We start from the raw sequence: 23,344 nt of genomic DNA on the forward strand, positions 1-23,344 counted from the left end.
ACTCGGGTTTCCTATGGGTGGTGCCTACTAATACAGGAAAATTTGTGCGCGGTTTAAAACTATACGGAGAAAGCAGAACTTACCAAATGTTGTTGGTATCTCAAAAGAAAATTGGAGGTAACCATGCATTTTTCAGAGAAAATTAAGCTTCGATTTAGGAAAAAATCCCATACATTGCTTTATATTTTGGCGCTTTTCAGATATATAGTTGCTTAATTATCTCTGAAACTTGCGAGGTTACTCCCAATTTTCTTTTTGGATTTCAATAGGCCTTGCTAAGATCTGCTTTTCCCGCATAGTCACAAACCGCACAAAAATACTTCGGTATTAGTAGGCACCGTCCTTAAAGGAACACTGTCACGGTGATTTTGCTGTATTTTAGTCAAAAATTTACTGCTCAAATATTTGACAAATAACTTTTTGTTATTAAATGAAATTGCTGTTAGAGTGCCAGGAAGCAAGTATATTAACGATTTTTTTAACGAGGAAGGACAAACCACAATCAGGTTTTTTAGCGACTTCTCTACAATACACAGTTGCATTGTATATAAGTTGCAATCCATTTCCATCCTAGCCATGAGCAGCCAAATACAATTATTACTAGTTTCTTTGCTCCAGTTGGGTTATCATTAACAAAACTGAACCATTATTTTCACGATAAGATTAACTGAAATACGTTTTTTGTCTGTTCAAAGTGACACAGAAAATAGTTGACACTGCCCCTTTAAACCAATCAAGAGCTGTTCCTTGTATTCCGTAAAGGTTCATTCTAGTTAAAAGGATATCATGCTGTCGAACGCTTTTTTAAAATGCAGGAAAACCAGAGCATTAACATTACCACGATCAATATTTAAGACCCAATTATCCGTAGCTTGCAGAAGGGCAGTTACAGTTAAGTGCAACAAGCGAAAACCCGATTGATGATTAGAAATGATATCTTCATTGGTTAAAAAAGTTATACAACTGGTCATAAACAATCCTTTCAAACACTTAAGCTATAACGGAAATGATTATTAAGATCAGATGGCTAACCTGCAAGAACGGAGTGACTATATTATATTTATAGATATTAAAGAGAAAACATAGTGAAACTGAAATAAAATCAGCACATTCACGTACAATTCTAGCAGAAATATTATCAAGACCTGTTGCTTTAGATTTACATAATTTGTTTAGATGTGAGAAAACAATACTGCAGTTAGTCGAAGGGAAGCTGGATTTGTTGTTATCTATTTTTATTTTATTGATATAACTTGAATTATTATTAGCAGTTAGAGGTATTTCATTAGCAAGTCTGGCCCCTATTGAATCTGTCCTCCGAGCGCCACTTAGGCACAAATAGGCTGATGATGAATATCGAAACTCAAAATTAAAACCACTGCAAATTACAGAACATTCCTTTATATTTGGCTTCCGCAACTTTTCAAGTTTATGGCAAAAAAGAAAAAAAAAACTGACACACCACAACACTGTTTCACTTACGTAGTTACCTGAAACCTTCAATAGCTACTTCGTAAAGCTGTTTTGCAGCATTCTCGGGTCTGCTGTATGGGCTTGTGACCTAATGGCAACAAATTCATTTTCAGTAACACATTCATCATGTACAACATGTGACAAGTTAAGAACTCCACATGTGGTTTGCATGCATGCATTTGCAAGTTACCATAGTGGCGCACAGAAAGGCAAGGGGATGACATCATCACCAACTTGGCAAACGAGCAAGTAAGCCTAGGATCGAGGTAATCGAACTGAACGCACTTCCTAATCTTCGATTACCATATTTATTCGATTAACCGCCCTGAGTACTTAGTTAATTGTGGGCGCTTATTATTTTCCCAACATTTTCAGCAAGCAAGGACATTAAATAAGAGATTACGGAGGTTATTAGCTTCAACAAGACAAAACAAAGTGCAAAAGCTAACAAAAACAAGCCATAAACAATACAAAGTTCATTGACTGCGATATCTCAAACCAGTTTTGGAACGCAACTGGCGCTCCTCTTACTTTACGCTGGGCTAGTACAGGGAAGTTTTTGTTGGGAGGGAGGTGGGGTGCCTGCTTATTCGAGGGTGGGTGCTTATTAACTTTTTGGGCTTTCAGACTGGGCGCTTATTGGAAGGTGGGCGGTTAATCGAATAAATACGGCATCACTAATTTATAATACTCATTATTATCATTGGTAGTATTAGCGGTAGGGCGGGGTGCTCTGCGCGTGAATGGCCCTTTTCAAGCCTTAACGTGACACTTGTAGATAAACATGAAAACATAATGTGCAGTATATGTTTTCAAACATACAAAATTAATGGTCTTAATTGTTGTGGAAAACATAATGGATTCTAACTTACTGCTGCATTCACATTCGACGCTAACTGTTGATACTCAAAAGATGCTTTGTTCCTATAAGCATCCTTAAATTCCATTCCCAAAATTGTAATTCCAACTGTAAATGAGTCACACTGGTTTCTCGGACCTGTCACAAAACAAGTGGTGCACAACGATTAAAACAATATCTCCAAATTTAAAACATTACTGAATGACACTTCCTTAATACAAAAGATATGTAAATACTTACATCTTACGTTAACAAGGGCAAGGCTGGAGGCGATTCCATATCCATTATTAGCAGTACATCTGTATGATCCGACATCCTCTTTCTGTACATTAACAAGATACAGCCTGTAACCAATGGCATTGACTAACTGATTAGCCTGTGTGGCACCTTCTCTTGTCCAGGTGATGTTTGGTAGGGGGTCACCGGAAGCATTGCACTTCAGTGTCAAATTCTGTCCTGCGTCAACTCGAGAAGTCCTTACTGGTGGCACAGTTATTCTTGGAGGAACTAAAACAAATGGTAAATATTAACAACAAAAACAGATTACTCAGTAAATATTACATATGTAACAATAAAAAGAGATTATTTAGCGGAACGAAATAAAGCTCCAGGTGTTTTTACTTTCACTCAGAAGTGATTTTAAAAATGTTTTTTTCAAGCTTTCACATGAAAACAAAAAATAGACATATAAATAACTAATAATGCAACGACAAGTAAATGAATACATGTAAGAGATATATTATTTTATAAATACAGACCAGCAAACTTCACACAGTGCGCTATACTACAGTGTATAACATTTTGCTGAATTAATTATTTATTATAACCATTAATTTTTGATTTCCTTACAGTACAAATCTGAAAATTGACCTAACAGGGCTTTTGTTGTGCGTGCTCTGGATGTGTCTGTTTATCTGACTTGTAATTAGCTAATGTATGTTGAGTGTTCAAGGTAACTTTCAAAGTCAGTTACAGTCAACCCAGGTCACGCGTGAACGATATTTTTGAAATTTGAACGGAGTTTTGAAATTTACATGTCAGTTTTGAAAATGGCCAACGAGATTTCAGCTTATTGACGGTATAAAGCAATGAATTTTTCTTTACATTGCAAAATTGAATATTTCAAGAATAACAATTGTTTCCCAAGTATTTCGAATCTTTTTTTTTTTTTCAGTTAATACGTCTTTTTCGGAACGATTTCCAGAGAAATGTCCAACATTCTATTCACACGTCGGACATTACAAAAAGAAATTCGAATGTTCATTTCATTCTTGAAAATACTGTTCACGCGTTACCTGGGTTGACTGTAAAGGGAACCTCCACTCTGACAACAAACTTTGACGTTAAATTGTTGGAAATGTCTAACTGATTGTAAATTTTAATGTGAAAAGTAGAAATAACATTCAAGTGTGCTTAAAATTAGATATGATTATTGTCTATTTTCGCTTTCAAATTTCCCGCACGCCGCCATTTTGGATTTTTTGACGTAATACGTACGGTTGCAAAGCTATTGTCAGTGAGCAGAAGTTCTTTTGAGTGAAACAATTGGGTAATCGTGTTAGGTCATGAAATCTAACATGGCTGCGCCCGGGAAATTTAAAAGCGAAAATTGGCGATAATCAAATCCTGTTTCATGAACACTAATTTATTGTTGTTTCTTTTGTTCCTGTTGTTTAAATCAAAGGCTACTGTGAGCCAACTCGTGAATACAGATTGAAGTGAATAGTGGGAACAGTAACGTAATACTCAGCTCGCATTAAACTATGCTACAAGGATTCGTGGACGCCATACGGGAATGAAATGTGACCTGAAAGGTATACAACATTGTTTGCATTATCTTTTGTTGGCCCAGGAATCGAATTATAAATCATACTTAACGAGGAAACCATAAAGGCTTAATGAGTAGCCTAATTTATTCCGCATTTTTACCGAATTCTACACTGCACTAGATTTCTTAGCCGTTCCACTCCGTGAAATTAAGCTTCTTAAATATTTTGGGCTATCGTCGCTAACCTTTTGACACATTTTGTAAGTTTTGCATTTTGAAGTTAAAATTTTGAAAATTGTTTGGAGCCTTCTGGAGTGGTTGGCTTTCAAAGATAAAAAAGGAGAAAAGGAGAAAAGGAGAAAAAGAAAAAGAAAAAAAATTACTGTCGGTCCCAAGGTAGGCTAGAACCCGAGTTAAAACAAGATATTGATTCTGTGTGAGAGTATGGTGTAAGGAATGAATGGGCTCGTGCAAAAAACAATATGCAGGTACTCGGTCAGAAGAGAACAGAGGAGAGAAAATTTGGAGGAGAGATTCATCAAATTTGCCGAGGAAATCGTGAAGAAGAGGTTTAATACGACGAGAATGAAGTCATTCATAAAATTTTTAGAGCGAGAAGAAGCGACGGAGATCAATGGTCAAAGCCGGCATTAGCCGAGTAAACCGAGACCAGTCATTGTAAATGAATATATTTTTTTGACTGTTCGTCTGGTGTGCTAGTTGCCGGCACGCTAGTTGTAACGGAGTGACTAATGTGATAGGTCTTCTTTACCAAATGACATTAAAAGTTCTTATGGATTGCTCCGATTATCTTTTTTCTTTTCTTTGGTCTCTGTTGAGGATATGATGTCCGCTTCAACAGCACTTTTCTTTGTCGTTTGGCGTCACTCAATTTTTCTTCTTCTATTGCTTTTGCTTTTTGAGCTTTGAGAAGTTGGTAACTCGTTATTTCGTACCCCGTGTCGTTATCCTGGTCATAGTTTAGAGCATCAAGGTTTTTGGTAATCTAGTTGGATTGTGTTCAAGGAACTTGTGCCAGTGTGTGATCCCGAAAGATCATCGTAGTTGTCCTCCAGTACTGGTTTCAGCAAGCAATGTAATGTTTCAGACAAGACCGCGGTTTCGAATCTTACGATTCTCTTCTGTTGAAGATTTGTTTTAGGGAAAAGTAGAGGGTCATGCTCAATTTAAACTCAAATCTTTCAGTTTGTGTTTTATAGCCACTTCTGTGGGATGTTAGTACCGCCGGAAAATGACGCATCCATTGCCCCCATGATATGATATGATGCAGAAACATCAGCACAATTGAGGTAGTTAGTATTTTTTCTTTTCCAACAAATCGTTGAATGTCATGCCGAAAATACCACAGGAAGCGAAAAATTGCTGAACCAAAAGGGCGCCACGTAACTTCGCTTGTGAGTAATTGCGTGACATCACGAAAAATTCTGGAATTTTCTCAAATTTTTGGCACTCTTCCACCATTTACTGAACTGTTGTGGCCTGATTAACATACCCAGCCTACGCGTCTACGCTCCGCAGTTTGCCAATGATCGGTAACAAGCATATTAAGTGAATTCGAAATAAGTTTCATCGTTAACTAGTACTTACCATAAACTTAAACATCAACAGCGAGTCTTATTCTTACAAAGGAACTACTTCTAGAGTAAAGTGACTTGAAAAGTATGATGGCCTTCGCTGGGAAAACAAACCCAGTGGTTTTTAACCAAGATGCAACACAAAGTGAACAATGGATTTCACACCTTCGAGAACTTGCAATCGGAAAATTGGTCTCAAGACAAACGATTCAGCAAAAGAATGAAAGACTAAGTGATAAACTACAGCTGTAAAGCATAAAATAGTCTAAAACAAGCAGACAGTAAGCATCCAACTCCAAGTAAAAAAAGTAAGCTCAATTCAATCTGCAAATAATAGTTGTACTTACCGAATACTTTGACAAATACAGAGCTCACTACTGTATTAAAGGAACTACCCTCTATAATAACGACCCCAAGAGTGAATCTGTATTCCTTAACGTTGTCCACGTTGAATATCACTAGCTGTGCGGGAAGCTCCCCTCGACAGTATCCACCAAAATTATTCTTGGGTTCGAACGCAGAGTTTTGCAGTCTCGATGAAACCTCAATTCTGTTTTGTCCGTCTGGGTCCTCTCTAAAAAACTGCAACCCGATAATAGTTTCGTCAGCGTCAGCTACGTACGTCCACACGAGTCTCACATTTTTGTTGTTTACTCCATCTTCTACTATCTTGGTTGGTTTGACGGGCTCTTGAGTCCAAGTAAAAGCCTCTGAAATAGTGAATAATAACATCGCTAGGCTTTCTCCACACTAAAAAGCTACATAAACTTACAGTGACAGAAGCTTTTCGTCATTCAAATTCAACAAAGTTCTCGATTGTTTACCAGATCGTTGCAGTGACGCGAAAATCAGAGCGATCGCTACAAACAACCGCACAATACTGCCAAAAGATGCATCCATAACTGAGAGTGATATAAGACTTCCCTTGAACGTCGAATTCAACTGAGGAACATCCACCAACGAGGAATGTTCGTTATATTTACTGAATGATATGGCAAGCCAAACATGACAAAAGTGGGTTGAGTTTAAAATCCCCTATTGAGTTTCAGTAATTGATATGTGAGTTTAAAAAATCACTGCATGAGAATGAGAAATCACTATACGAGAATGAAAAACTGCCACACGAGATTAGAAATTACCTGTCGAGAATGAAAAACACCCATGCGAGATTAGTAATCACCATTCGAGTTTAGATCGCCAACCGAGTTTTTATAATCGCTATGTGAGTTTAGAAATCACTACACGAGAATGAGAAATCATCACTCGAGATTATTGATTAGTTTTTTTGAGCCGGTGAGCATCAGCTAATCAGCGGAGCGAGGTATAATGCTCAAATTATGCCAGACCAGGAGGACTAAAATGACACTTCCACCCCACCCCTCATAGGACCGTACCTATTATTAAACATTCCTAGTCTTTCTGAATTATCTGATTCTGCCATGATGCAAATCCACGAACACTGCACAAGCTTGGAAGCCTGGCATAAAGAGGTAACCAGGTCTTCGATTATCCCAAAATGCACTGGGTACGAGTCTAAGGTATCCACTTCCTTAAATATTCCCGCTGAAATGCTAGCTTGCCTTTTCTGCACTTTTCAGTATTCACCCCTCCGAAAATAAAAGGGACGGTATTAGGTTTTTAGCGTTGCGAAAGTTTAGGTGACGTACGCTAATTAAAGACCTAAAATGCTAATTTTTCTTCACAATTAAATTGGAATTTCTAAGTCGTGCTGAATGTCAGTCTTTCCGAACACAGATATCAGATTGCAACCAAATGAGCCAATGGCTAATTGCCCCAATAGGTGGATCAGGGGTGGGGAAGGAAATCGGCTAAGCTGCAGGTTTTGTTGCCAACAATGCCAGGATATAAGGCGGGTTACTTTGAATGACTCGTATGTCATGCAGGAAGAGCTTCTGTTCACCTCTTTAGGTTTAATCATTGTTTTCCAAAGCTTCATTTCAAGGAATTTTATACTCATGACTCTTTCAATTTGTTCTTTGACGAAATGAAGTGATAAATGTAGCCTCTTTTAATTGAATAGCGCCTTCGTTTTTGTGTTGGAGACAAACTGAACGTTAATGGAATCAAGCATTTAGGATACCTTTAAAACGTATACTGCAATGGGCGGAGAAAGCTGGAGAAGATTTCCTCTAGACAAGTATTTTTTCAGGTCTTCCCTAATTCAATTCACGCAAAGAAAAAAACTGACTGTTCCGCCGACAAGCCGAGATGCCAATGGACAATATGCTAGTCGGAACACCCTTTGGAAGTTTGGAACTTAGTTGACCGTATGTATCCCCGCTAAAACACCAGATGGGCGGTCCCGTGAAGTCCTTAATACCAACTTCAAAAAGAAATTCCGCGTGCAAGACACAAGAAGACCATCATAAGATTAGGCTTCCGCGCTCAGTCGTAGAAAAAAAAGTGCATTTCCTCAATTCCTCAATTAAGCCGGAGACAGAACTGCATTTTAGTTAAGAATAACAGAGAGACAATGAACTCAATAAAGGAAACTGGGATGAGAATTTTTCGTCCTTTCAATATAATTAAATGCTTTATTAACAATTAAACACACTAAACATTACATGTTTTAGTTACAAGGCAATATATAGGCCATCTCCGAGTTGCTATGAACCTCATTATGAAAGCGAGGATAAGTGCAAAACTTTTCATTTGAATTTTATTATTATTATTATTATTATTATTATTATTATTATTATTATTATTATTATCCGATATTTAATTAATTTAATTTAATTTTATTTATTAGCTTTGTCCAGTAGACATGGACAGGGATACCGCAACAGCTAAAGCCAGTTACTGCGGACCCGGGATATACGGAATATACGCACAAAGACCAGACCACAACACCGGGGACTTCGTCCCCTACTCTTTGCGAACAGTGATTGGGTTCTTTAACGTCCCACAGAGTTATTTACAAACAACGTTTGTGAGACGGGGCCTACAGTTTATCGTCCTTATCCGAGAAGACTAGAAAGTCTGCTGTACTTCTTTTGAACATGGTTTGGCCATGTACTTGTGAAGAAAAGTTTTGCTTTTCTCATTTAACTTATTGCGACAGCGACATGATATTTCAGTTCTTTTGTTCATTGTTCTAGTCACGCGCTAAGGGCAGATGTCTGAATTTGGGCCCATCCGAAATCACTACCACGTGCATTTGTTACACAACCCGACTCGCGTTGGTTGTTCTACTTTTTGCTGTGCTACACCGTGCTGACGAAAGCCAACCAGCTCGAAACAGCTGTCCCTGCTTGCCGTATTCTGTTGATTCTCAGTTTGGTCTCTATCATGTCGCTGTCGTGTTAAGCGCAGTCCGATCAGCTTTGCAGAAATTTGAATCACTAAGCATAAATTCGTTGGAAACTATTAGGTTTGCGGTTTTCCTCAATATTTTTTCCTCGGCAGTTTTATATGGTCTATAATTTTTTATATATAGTAAGCTGAATTCTACGCGCATTTTGATTGGTTCTTACTTATGATCTATTGGAGGACAGACGCATGGATGACGTCACTATAGCCAATAAAACAAATAGATTTTATGTTGCCGTGTGTCTTTTAAGTAGTAAATCCCAGATGACGTCAAAATGTGGTAAGACACGAGGCGCAGCAGAGTGTGTCACTGATCTTCTTCCACAATTTGATGTCTTCTGTGATCTATTACTGAACAGATGCACGGCAACGTAAAATCTATTTGTTTTATATAATAAAAAGCAAAAGTTGTTAATGGTGATGTCATCTATGCGTCTGCCCTACCATAGATCATGAGTGAGAATCAATCAAAATCTTCGTAAAATTCGGTTTATTATAGAAAAAGTTATAGACCATAGAAAACTGCCGTCGATTGGTTTTTGCAATAACATGGAAAAAGTACGAGCAGAATTGGCTTTCATTTTCGTTGACAAAGCACGTGCGTTACATCTGACATCTTTTCACATCTTTAAATGAACACTTAAGTTTTTAAAAACCGGACCCGCTGAGCCGTGTGGCTCAGTCATGTTTTGGAAATTTGCAGATGACACATGTTCTCTTTGGAACAACTAAGGATGAGCATAGAAGGCGCAGAGCATCTTGATATGTGAGAATAAGTTGAAATTTGGCATGCGGGTGCGGTAAAGCTGAGTCACTAGCGAACATTAGTTAAGAACAAGACTAGTATAACAGGATTTTTGGGACGTTTCATAATAGCACACCGCTCATCGGAAATTTTCCGGCGGAAGTCAAACCCATTTGCAAACACTTAAAAATGGCCGAATTCATAACTCGCGGTATCACGAAAAAGAAAACAAGTTTAAGCATTAAGCTACCATTCTCGAAAATGAAGGCATTTAAAAACTCGCAGCCTACGGGACATGTACGACCAGATCACTGAGTGATTAAATAAAAGAAATTATACGTTGCCTTTAAATATCTGGAAAAGACGGGCTAATTCCAACGAAGGCAACAATGGTATATCGTGTTATACTTCTCGAGAACCTAACAAACCGGATTGCTGAGACTACAATACCCTGTGTTGGATGTATATTACAACAACTTTTACAACTCCAGTTCTACAAACTTGGTTATATAATAGAATTAAACAGATCTTCGGACGCAGAGATCTCTGGTTCATCAACTTCTCAGCTAAACATTCAAATCACTGACATTGGCGTACAGACTGTTGTCGTACTCGCTGAGGTTGACATATGTCTGCAAGGGAAAAGCACCTTATGCATTAGTCTTGCCTTTTGTCATTACTGAACAGAAATAGAAATGGCTTCTACAGTAAAGTCAGTCGTATAAAAGAAAGAAGAATGTTTTATTTGGCCTCCCTTGCACTTTCAGTAAAAGTGGTGAGAATGGTACACAGCCAGGCGCTTCCAACAGCAAAAGGAAGATGGATAGGGCCTGAAAGACTGACCAGTGGGAAAAAATATGGAGAGAAACCACAGCAAGGTCGAAAAAAATATAGAAAAATGTTTGTTTTTATCAACAAAGTTGATAAGATAATTTGGTCACCTTAAGAGAATTAATTACCTCATCAACTCTGTTGATAAAAGCAAACATTCGTCACTTCCACTTCCCACCCACACAGCACCACAATTTCTTTAGAAACAAATCTCCTTATTGAGAAAATATAGGGCTATATGAGAAATATAGCCACGTTGATTGATAGATTGTTGATATGTACTAACTGCCATACTTAACAGAACTTTACTGGCGTCTTACTCAGGTGTTTTTAACCTCATTTTCAGCCCGGCAAAGGACAAAATTAGCTACAAACAAATGCACCTTATCAGTAAAAGGGCTTGAAAACTTAGAACTCTGAAAATGTGAGCGTTTATTTGTCAAACAGTTCTCGAAAAATGAACGTTAACTGTGTCACGATTTTTCACAGAATGTAAATGCATTTTGGTAATGAAGATGAACGTTTCATAGAAAACTAATTTCTTAGGGATATATTCAACATATTGCTCCAGTGTTTATTCTGATTTCCAAGAAGGACATTTGTCCATTTGTTCGTAACTTACTGTTTGGTATGTATCAATGAGGAGAAAACTTTAAACAATATAATATGTCAATACACTTGTAGGCGAGCAGAGTGGTCATTTCTCAACGCTCAAAAAAAAAAAAAAATACTCCAAAGCTTCCTAGGAAGCGAATTTTCCCATTTACTGGAACTAGGTTACTTTATTCAATTCCTTACCGGATGGTTGCCTTCGATTTCTTTCATCGTAACGTTCAGTTCGCGAAACGTAGGTCGTTCAGCTGGATTTTCCTCCCAGCATTTCAGCATGATCCTGTATCTGATTCACAAAAAAAAAAAAGAAAAAAATCACAACATTTCCGGAAAGAAAATAGTATAGTGGAAGTGCAGAAGCCTTGGTGGCGCTGTCATCTGTTACTGAGATCCTACACAGTAACTTTATAGTAACTATAAAGTGGCCAGTAACTCTAGTTTACGTATAGTTATTTGTTATAGTATAGTTATTAGTTATTGACAATTAAATGACAATGACACTTTTCGATAAATAGTCCGTTCAAAGATGTTTCCCTTCCGAGAAATGTGACGTCATATATGAAGCGGCTAATACATCATGATGTCCATATGGGGGCCATCTGTATACGTCATCTTGGATTTGTGGTTTTCCCCAAACTTCAGAAAGCCACCGAAATTGAACGAAAAGTGACCAAAACCAATAGACTGAAAATAAGTTCAAAACGTATCGACCTACTACATGAAATTGCTTCCAGATAAGTCTCGAACTTTAATGGCATTTTCTCAAAAATGTTAAAAAAATGTTATCAGATGTAATCAGATTAAAACTAAACCAGAAACAGTGAAAAACTAGCTTACAGTTTCTCATCAACGTGTCTTGGTTTTGGCATTCTGTATCCCCTTTGAAGCATCCCAGGAATTTCTCGAGCGTTGATGTCAGGAAATGGTGATCCACCTAGGAGACATTACATGATTTTTTCGAGATAAGCGATGAATTCCATACTAATATAATAGTGTACGTTAAATTATCTTTCCTTTCCGGATCTATTTAGATCGTTAAAGTATCATTTTGTAACTCAACATACCCACGGTAAGAATCTCGTAGAGTAGGACACCGTAACTCCAGCTAAAATAAGTAAAAAGGAAAAGATCTTCTTACCATTCTGTATTTTTAATGGTATTGTTCAGAATGTATAGGATTTATAGAAACAACAAAAAGAAGTGGATTTATTAGACTCATAACAAATTATTCTCTTGACTCTTAATACACAAAAAACTACTGCAAATTACAATAAATTACAACATATTAGGGATGAGATATGTGTAAAAAGTCGAGTCAGGGGGATAAATGAACCTTGCGGTTTTCGAGTTATCCCCCTGCCTTTAACATGCAAAACAAATAAGATAAAGGGAGTGGTAGAGACTAGTAAATAGCGTGCAAACAAAGGGAAACAGACTGAACTTTAACAGCAGTGGATATCGTTATTGAATGTTTAAAGTTTTATACTTTAGGAGGACGAATATCTGTGCAAAACGTATACATGTTTATCATTTCGTGGGGGCTGCACAATGAATCGATCTCGGTGATCGAGAAGTGATTGTGGTCAGTATTTTGGGTTTCCCCCAGTCCTTCAAAAAAATCCATTCAAGAAATTACTCACATGTCACTCTGTGTTGTATATGTCCCATACATCAAGGCTTCATAAGCAGTCCATTTCACAGGAAGACGACCCTTGGAAAGAAAAGGACCATGTCAATGGCGAAAACCCCCCGAAAATTTTACATTTTTGATTGGAAAGACGCTAAACATTCGGTACTTTTCTTTTCCCTTAGGAAATTCTCATGATGAGAGAACTTAGCTTGCAAAATACAAAAAAAAAAAAATTGTCATGCCTTTCTGAGCGGCATCAATAGACCGGAATAAGACCAATCCGCACCCAAAATAACTCGCAAATGTTTTTGATGACTTTTGATATGCCAACACTTAGACTATAAATATAAATAACAGCAATTTTGGGGGTGATAATGGTGTATTATATTCTGCTTTCTGGCATACTAGTTTTCATCAAATCGTTCTATTTACTAGCCTGCGAACGCAGACGTATTTTCGGCTGTCGCTACGTCTGTGTTCACAGGCTATCTATTTACCCATTCATGATTGTAACAATATTTATTGATATTTCGAACTTAAATACAAGACTACTTAGACCCGAAAAACAGAAAAAATGTAAACGAGGCGGAGGAATGACAAACGTAATGCAGAAAATGAAAGACAAAAAAATGAGATTCTTATCAATCATGATAAATTCGGACTTAGAACTGACTCTCGTTTGTTGAGCAGAAACCAATTATTTAAAGTTTGAAAATACTCACACTAGTTTTTCTGGAGTAAATATCATCCTGTTGAACATTCCTTGCCATTCCAAAGTCTGTTACCTTACACTTCTCTCCTTCACCAACAAGAACATTTCTCGCTGCCAAGTCGCGATGGATCATCTAAAAGGAAACATTTTTTCTTTATTGCAACTACTAAAATGGAGAACTGATGTACGTTTCATGTAGACCTCTTCCCCACGGGATGCTCAATAGAACGCTATGGGGATATTATCGAGCGTTCAATATCGACAAATACAGGGTAGAAAATTCTCCTAACTCTTCTGTAGCTTTTAGTTAGGTATTAAAAAAAGTGCAGGGTGAACTATAGCCAGACAGCCAGAGAGAAAGTTCCAAAAGGCCACTGCAAAGGTCTAGCGAACTCATGTACATTGGACTTCCATTGTCTGTTATTTGGACAGTACCATTTTATTCAATGACAGCGATATCAGACTGTCTTTTCCTGCCAGAGAGCGAGTTTTCAAGATGGCGGCGTGTACCTCCGCTATCTTAGATTTAAAAGTTTGGCGCCAAAATTTTAATTCACAGTGACTGCGTATGTCCCCTTGTTGCTTATGCTTATGGCACGTGTAAATAGCCTTGCGCTTATGCTTACGCTTGCTTCGTACGCGGAGTACAGAGTAAGGAGTAGCATACCTTTCTTGAAGACAAATAGCACATCCCATCAGAAACCTGCCAAGCAAACCTTATTAACTGTTCCGCGGTTAGACTGGTCTGCGGTTTTACATCCGGGTCTTTGTAGTATGTGTCATTCAGTCCTCGGCTCTTCCTCAAGTATCCCAGCAGGTCACCAAATGGTACATACTCAATAAGGACCAACAGAGGGTCTAGAATGCAAGACATAGGCGATCATATTAATATAAACCTAAGCGAGAATCAGAATATAAGCCCATGTGGGAATAACTCAAGTTAACCCCAATGTCTAGCCGATACTTTGATATAGTCATGATTCATCAAATTAGAGGTGGATAATGCCATGAAAGACATCGTAGTTTGAAATGATAGATACAAATTAATCCTTTGTTTCACGATGGTATAGCATGGGTAATGATTGGAGGATAGTAGTGGATACCGAGCGAGGTAAATATACAAGAATATTCACCGACATCGAGTGCCAGGAATTGCCTTAGGTTATAGAAAACAAGTAGATAGTCAGCCCAAAGTAGTCTCGTTATTTCTGACTTAGTTGGCGAAAAAGTTCACACGAAGTCCTGGACATTGCGGGGAGGTAAATAGTAATTAAAATACTATCCTTCGTTGGATTAGCGCACAAAGAGCACTGTATACCGGTTTGGTATATGCTGTATGTGCTAGAATGAAATGTAGATGTTGTTTATGTGAAGAAGTTATTTTTATTACCGCTCTCGGTGACGCATCCAACCAGCTTAATCACGTGAGGGTGAGGTTTAAGCTTTTTCAACACGTCAAGCTCTAAAAGCAAATCCTTTCTGTCTGATGCTGGAGCATTTTCTGCTGAGAATAAAGCAAGGAAGATTGTCATTTTCCAAAAAAAAAAAAAAAAAAAAAGGTTTAATGGCTGGGAAACTAAAAGTTCCATAATTGCGGCTAACATTATGATTGGTATAACAATGCAGGATTAAAGTTCTCATTAATTGAATACTTTTGGACGACAGATTTTTGTTTCCACTTGTTTACTCATTTTAACTCAAAATTGTTGTTGGAAGTAACAATGTTACTTCCAACGCGTTTAACAGCTCACAAACGTCAAGCTGAGCCATTAAGAGAAAATGAAATCGAACTCACCTTTCAACATTTTCACCGCTACCGTAGCGTTGTTCTCGATACCACGTATATTAAACACTATTGCCTTGGCAACTACAGAAAAGGTTCCTTTGCCAATGATTTTGTCAATTTTAACTTGTTGCCGATTTATTTCCCAGCTCATCGTCGAGGGATTTAATGGCATATAGACTCCAACATCCGGATGCTCGTACATAACGGACTGCGCTTGCTCTGTTGGCACCGCTATGCTACTCTAAGGACAAACAGTGGCAAAAATAAAATCAATTTATCACTAAAATATTTAACAATTTGGCAAATTTTATTACTGAATGGTTAACTAAATAAACATAATCCAAGGCGATAAATGTAATGAGATTGAGAATTAGTGTTTTACCTTTAACTAGTGATCAAAAGGCTGTGGTACAAGATGTGTTGGAGATTTGAAGAATGAAAAAGCCGCTGTTAATTATCCTTAACTTACGAATTCTAAGAAAACATTTTTACTTTAATTTTTTTTAGATAAATACTAATAATTAATAGTTCAGCCTTTGGTTCCAAAGAGTCGGCTTTAAAAGTTTTCTCGAAGCAGAATTAGTCATTGTATCTTCATTATGTTAGAATATCAATTTTTGCAGCTATTAGCTTTGCGGTTCTCCTCAGGAATAGATTTTAGATTTGAACAATTACATACCATTCCTATATTGTCGTGGGATCCTACTGTTCCATTCCTGCTGAGATCATAGTTTATTTGGTCACTTTTTTGAGATGGGTTTGCTTTTGGGCAAATAATCGCGAATTTTAATATTCTAGTTCATGTAGATATCAGTTTATACTAGAGAAATACCTACATCGTAGAGATACGATGATTTGAGTGAAACTCTTCTTCATTACATTCTCCATCTGAAGTTTACATATGATATGCCACGATACCATGCAAGAGGGTCTCAGTGGGGTGGAGGCATTTACGGTTGACGGCTAATATTTTGGCTTTCCTATGGGTAACTATTAATATCTCTCCGTTACGGTTAACAGACATCTGGAAGAAAAGTCAGTTGCCTTAAACGCTAAAAATTAGTTAGTTCCATTGTTGCAAAACACATTTTTAAGGTCTGTAGGTCTCTATGGACCTTTCCAGGATAATAGGTAACAGGCTGAGATAGGGACACCAGCCACTGGACAAGACACAAAAAGTCCTAACAAGCGATCTTGACAATCTTTAAAATGCACATTGTGGATAGGAATGTTTTTACGAATAACTTTTTTTTACGACTATAATTTTCCATTTTTTTTACGTCTAATGACTAAAAGTTTTTGATCTTTTTACGGCTAACGGTTAACGCTTGAATGTCACATGCTAATGCAGAACACTCACCCTTCCGCTTGAAGGATTGACCGTGGTGTAATTTCTGGAAAAGAGCCATGAAAAATATCCGAGTTAGCTTTATAAGGAAAGGGTAAATATGGCAAACACCATCGCCTTGGGTCTTAGACCGGAAAACTTCATAGTTGCACAATAAATAACTTATTGTCTCCTTTAAAGGCGCTATCATACATGGTTAGCTAAAACAAAAGCAAACCTTCCCAACCTTTTGTAACTGAATACCTGCATTTGCTGAAACCATGGTATGAGCTGGAATCAAATAATGGGCAAATTAGAAAATGGGAACTATCATGCATCATCATTCTTAGTTTTTTCCAACCCCCCTCCCCCCCCCCCCCCCATCCCACTTCCTCGACATATTACTTAAGATTAAGCCTGCTATTTCCAAGACATGACATGTAAAACTGTTTTGCGCAACTTAAGATCATGGCTCCAAGCCCTTGTCCTATGCCGTGTTACTGTTACAGCGTAATTGTAATTGTACCTTATTGCGCAAATTATGTAATGATGCCAAAGTGTAAAATCATAAAGAGTTTAGATGTGAATCACTGTAACAGTGTCTAATTTCCAAAATTTGTACTTTTAGTCAAGGATAATTGTGTGTAACTTCAGTGCGAGCAACAAGCGCTTTGCTGTATGTAATTGCAAGTAATTGTTGTTATTGTAAGCAATTGAAAGTAATGTAATTGTAAGTAAGTAGCTGCTGTGCTACTGCTGTGTAATGTTAGTAGTGTTCACTATTTTAAATGACGTGTCATGTAAGGCAAATATAAATTGTTAAAAAAAAGAGAAAAAAGTATCAGCTGTGTGGAAGTGAAACGTAACATAACTTAACGTAACGTAAATCGTTGTAACGCATTGTAAGTCAGCCGTTTTTTAATGAAAATTAAAAAACAACAACAACAACAATAACAACAATAAAACAAACAAAAGAGTTAGCTTTCTGCCATTGAGTAGAATAATGAATGAGAATAATTCCTCGGATCCTTAGAATGAGTATATTTTGATAATGGCAGGGCTCATCTTCCATGAGGAATAGATTGTTATTTTTTTTTAACTAGCATGGTGGCCTTTCGTGTTCTTTTTAGCCTGAGAGTCCTTCATCTTCCTTAGAAAGAGTAAAAGATCATGCAATCTACAATGGCAACCAAGCTCCCTTGTTAATATTCCACAACCAATAGTGTTCTTCCCGTGCTCCCTCCTCCCTCTCAGTGTTTAGCAAATCTTGCGAACCAACATTGAAAGGCCAGCCAGGGAGACGAGATCTGTTAGAGGAAATACGGCTAAGACTGTAGATCACACACAAGAGGACTACTTCATAGTCAATACTTAACGTACCTGGACGACTGCGCCTTTTCCAAAGGATGACAATCAGAATAATAACCAATATTATTAACAGGAGGATTACAGTTAAGTAAGCAGCATGAAGTATCATCTTTTCATCAAATGAAGAATCTAGAATTAATACAGTTAAACAACGGCTCACATCCATCTCTTCCAGTCTTTTGATAAAGGAGTGGCCTGGATTGGGCGGGGAAAGCGGTATAAATGAGAACTCAAACGGTGTCATGTACGTTTAAACATTTTTTTTAACACCACTGTGATTTCGGGTGATGGCATAAAAATTACGGAGTGATTTCAGTCCACAAGGTTTACGTTCTTGCTTCCCAAGAAAGCACCATAATTGGAATTACGAAAAATTTAAGGTGATTGCCATAACAGGATACCAAAATGTCAAAAAAGGTTTAAGTTTCAGGATCAAAGTCAGAGGAATTAAACGGGGAAATGACTAGCATGTTATGCTGTATTTTTTGGAATAAAAACATGACATAACAAATTGCGAGCGCTGCAATTTATATTGAGGCGAAGCTACGAGTTCGGACTTATGTCATATGTCACCCACGCGACGTTACAGTACGTATAAATAAAAGGATAGGAAAAAGTAGAAACGATTTCATCACCGTCTTTAACTAATTGAACAAAATTGATGGCCTTAAAAGTAAAAACACATCGTTTTTGTTTCATAAAGCAATATTCACTTTGAAGTACAAAACTTTGAAGAGACAGTAGATACCTGTTATGTATTAGCTTTTTGCACAATTTCATTGTCTTTAGCAGGTTACTAGGTGGACGTACATTTTGTCACGTGATATATGACAGAATGTGATACCGTAAATACCAAGTAAAGGAATGAAATGTTAATTGAGTCATACGACCATTCGAAGTCACTAACCTGGGTCAGGGCTTCCCTTCGTTGAGGCTGCCGATGCTGCTTCTCCAGTAAAGATTGTCGATAAAGGAAAGAAAAAATAAAACAAAAATAAAAACAATAGAAACAATTTGTGAACGTCTTTCCCTGATTGACTACATTCTGGGATTCAGGGATGCCTATCGCAAAAGAGGTTCCTAAGTGGTGACGTTCTTGTATTGTAACGAGTCAGCATATTTTAATATGCTTCTGTTATCAATTGTATAAACTTAAACAATGCAGATAATTTCACTTTAGGCTATTGACTACTACCTTATTAAGAAGAACGGAAACACGTCTGAAATTAATGGCCTTAGAAGTAAAATAAAAATAAAATGAAAATAAAATGAAATAGATGATTTTCGCTTTATATAGTAAAACTCACTTTAGATACCTATGATAAATTTGCATTCGATGCAATTTCAGCGTCTAGAAAAATGTCCCAAATCAATGGCCTTAGATGTAAAAACACATCTAAAAGGTTTTTTGTTTTATAAATTAAAATTCAGTTTGAAGTATTAAGACTTCAAGAGTACAATAGATACCTGTGATTAATTAGTATTCGGCAGGAATTTCAGTGTCTTAAGCAAGTTACTGACTGTAAATTTGGAATCTTTGTCTATTAGGTTTCTATGGTGTTTATCAAGTTACCGAGGGCGGATTTTGACGCGTGATATATGATGGCTTTTTTATGCGATAGGATGTTCCCAGTCCTTGTTAAAGGGGAAGTATCACGGGAACCTAGCGTTATATCACAAACTCCAAGACATTTCTATATCAACACTGAAAAACATAAAAGTATTGTTCAGATTTGTTGTAGGTTGTCACCCCAGTGCAGTGAGACCATCGATGAGTATCTCTGGCCACATATGGACTTGGTTAGAATGGGCTGCAACTAAAACGAAAAATAAGGCTAACTGTTTTCAAAGTCTCGCGTTTTCGTTTCCAAAATGCACCAGAGCATGTCATGAAGTTGTTCCTTTCAAGAGTTAGGTTTATTTCTTTTTCTTGATGTACTAGTAAGAATTATTTTGTGACTAAGTGAAAGTGTTTTCACCATTTTCACCACAAAAGGTCAAAATTTCTGTGATAATTCCCCCTTTAAGGAATGGGATCTTGCTTAAGGCTCCAATGTTTTCTCCGACTTTAGGGCCCGTGAAGCTATCTTCAGTGACGATAATGCGGCATAACTATCTATAGCGAACCCCATGGACATTTACACATTTCATTAGTATGCATGCTACATTTAGACGGAAGAACCCTCGCTTTTACACAGACATAACTGAATCATTTTAAACGACTTATTTAGTACTATTGATACTAGTTTAGGAATGAAATTTTATTTAATAATACGTCCATTCAAAGTCGGGCACTAACCTGTGTCAGGGCTTTCCTTTGTTGAAGCTGTTAAAGTCGTTTCTTCAGTAGGCTTTGTCGATGGAGTGGAAGCTATGGCTAAGGACGGATAAAAGGCGACCATCTTTTCCATATTGATTATATTCTGAGATGCTTCTCGCAAACAAGTAGTAAGTAAGAGCACACAACAAAAATTAAAGGCTCACTGTCACGGAAATTTGGCTGTACTTGATGCAAACTGCGCAAAATATTTGACTAAGAACCTCTTCTCTAACGCGAAATGCTTTTAGAGCACCGGGAGGAAAATATTAAGCGATTTTACTGAGGAAGAATATATCATAATAAGTTTTTTTATAGTGATTTCCCCAAAATACACCGGAAGAACTCGAAAAAAATTGCTGATTTTGTTAAAGTTACACGCATTTGCATCCTAACCATCCGCAGCCAAAGGTAATTAATACTAGTTTCTGTGTACTAGTATACTAGACAGTAGTACGGTTATTGTTAACAAAACTGAACCATTATTTTAACCATCCACCGATACAAATATATTTTCTGGCTATTCAAATGGACCCAAAAATAGGTGTCACTGCCCCTTTAAAGCTATCCACAGATGTTTAGAGATCTTTAATTTTGGGATTACACTTGAAAAATAAAGATATTTTAGGATCTTTTAAAAGCCTTTAACTCTGGGAGTGTTACTTATTTGATAAGAATCATTGAAGTTAAAGTTCAAGGAAACATACTTGGATTCAGAACAAGATTTCTGTCAACAGAGAACATTCCAAGTCTTCCATCATTCATGTCATCCCGTAGCGGCTGTAACGGATCATTGACACCTTTTTGGAACTGTAGCTGAGCAACAGTCATGACACTGCCAGCCCTAAATAAAAAAGCACACAGAAATAATAATTGAAGGGGTGCCCGGAAAAAAAGCCCTAAACGACGTCTGATAAATTGCGAGATTTTCCTTCCAAATTGCCATTATTACTTGGGCTTCCCACAGGGAGACCAAGTTAAAAATTGCCCTTCGTTTTTTTTTTTTTTGTTTTTGTTTTCCACATTCAGTCACAAATCGCCGTCTGGCCCCTAAAGCGCATGCGCCGCTTCGTGTCTCTGCACATGCGCATGATTGGAGAATACGCTCATGGTGAAAAATGGTGGATTTATTTCAAGCGTCGTCTTTGAAAGAAAGCACGAATACTATGATGTTCTCTCCGCTCAAAGCACACACAAATGCACACACCGTTTGCGGTAGACCCACACGAAAAGGATTTGAACGTTTTTTGAAAGGGTCGCTCCGCGGACTTTACGAGAGATCAATTTACGAGCGAACATTTCTGAGTGAACCGATCGAGAACCATGCTAAATCAAATGAGCTATCCAATGTTAATCATGTAAAGAAGCATCTGCATAAGCATTATCGTGTATTTAGACGTGATCGTGAACCCAGCAGAATACCAATACGAACTCTGGAACGTTTGAGGAACAAGAACAGAAAGGTTAGAGAATTTGTTTATAGAGGTATTCGTTCATGTACACCCAAGTCCTCCAAAGTGCATTGCCATGTGAAAGTTAAAAAACAACGAAATAAAGCGAAGTTTTTGTTTAAACGCTCTGGTACAATCCATAAAAGTATAATAAAGTTGAGAAAGAGAGCTAGTCGGTATTTGTCCTTGTTTTCTCCAAATAGACTGTGTCTTTACAAGGGTCAGGCCCATGCAGCGAATTATTGTAAATTTAAATTGATTTCAGACATAGAAAAGAACCCTGGTCCTACCCCAATGCACGTCGACTCTAGCAAAACAATAGCAGCACCATATAGCCAAGGTAATGAGTTGGTATTTGGACAAAATGCAGGGCAACAATGTGTAGCAATGAGTTTATGTTCTTTGATTTACAATACAAGACTGAGCATTAGCTCTGCTCATGATCTCATCAACATAATGAATATTGAAAATCAATTGTATTCAAGTTTGTCTCAATTAGCACGACAGTCGTATTTAATGCAGACAGAATTGCCAACAATCTTAAATGTGTTTCAAACTGACTATCAACTAGAATACAGTAATAGTTATTCTGGTACTGTGCATCGAGAGACAATAATTGAAGGATATCAGTACTGTACCTCTTTGCAAAGAGCTTTTGAATCACTCATATCTGACGGTTACAACAATTTTATATTAACAGTAGGGTTTATTGGTGTTGCTATCTACTGTAATGGTAATATGGGGTTTAAAATATTTGATTCTCATGCAAGGGATTTACATGGCAGAGGGCATCCTCAAGGTACATGTGTACTGCTTGAAGTACCATCACTTACTAGCTTGGTACATTATTTTCAGAGTATACATAATAATGAAATATTTGAAATAAAAGGGGTATGCATTAATCAAGTTCAAAATAGCACACTTTCTCAAACCAATTGTTTTGGAACACAAAACTTCAATCTTAGTTGTGCAGTAGCTATCTACTCTCTCTGCCTCTCTATAATAAAATCATGTAGTTATTGGAATTCCAACACTTTAGCAGTAATTGTGGACAATGGTAAAAGATTACATGACAATCTAAGTTTAAATGGAAATTTTTCATCAGCTGATTTGCCAAAGACTGTTGACGTTTTTGGAGCTGAAGTAATTCTAGAAGTTTTAAGTGACAGCAGCGAGGGAGTGTTGTCTGATTCACTTCAAAGCAAATTAATGCTACAAAATATTATAGTAAATAATAGTGAATGCACTGGGTTTTTAATGTGGTTTTCCTGTTATTTTATCAGTTGTATCTTTAAACCTACAAAGAAATCAAAGCATTTGTATTGTCTCTTTGCTTATGATGAAAATCATCAAATTCAGCATACTAAGAACATTAATGGAACAGCTTCAGTAGTTGAGGCCATCAGCAAACTTCAAAAAAAATGTAAGTCTCCTGGACATTATAAAATACAATTTTTGACATGCTCATGTAAAAATGGTGACCAAAATAAAAGAAAAAAAATCATAAAAAAATCAGATACAGAAACAAAACTACGAAACA

At 37.2% G+C, this 23,344-nt stretch overlaps 1 protein-coding gene across 3 annotated transcripts in view; it reads right to left on the reverse strand.

Moving 5' to 3' along the window:
- Window positions 1–23,344, reverse strand: part of LOC146457913 (fibroblast growth factor receptor 4-like) — a 201,383-nt gene that overhangs the window by 76,992 nt on the left and 101,047 nt on the right. Inside the window, exons 17-19 of one of the 3 annotated variants that reach the window (XM_085091407.1) lie at window positions 21,061–21,197; window positions 2,573–2,839; window positions 2,346–2,470 (exon numbers count right to left, since the gene is read on the reverse strand). In XM_085091407.1, the coding sequence (XP_084947533.1) occupies window positions 2,346–2,470; window positions 2,573–2,839; window positions 21,061–21,197 (529 nt within the window). Of the gene's footprint in view, window positions 1–2,345; window positions 2,471–2,572; window positions 2,840–6,042; window positions 6,406–6,519; window positions 6,695–21,060; window positions 21,198–23,344 lie in introns of those variants that run through there. The other 2 variants (XM_085091408.1, XM_085091410.1) reach the window with 2 other exon arrangements.

This window comes from Pavona decussata, unplaced genomic scaffold (assembly GCF_977016875.1).
Source record: "Pavona decussata unplaced genomic scaffold, jaPavDecu1.1 SCAFFOLD_236, whole genome shotgun sequence".
Lineage (NCBI taxonomy): Eukaryota > Metazoa > Cnidaria > Anthozoa > Scleractinia > Agariciidae > Pavona > Pavona decussata.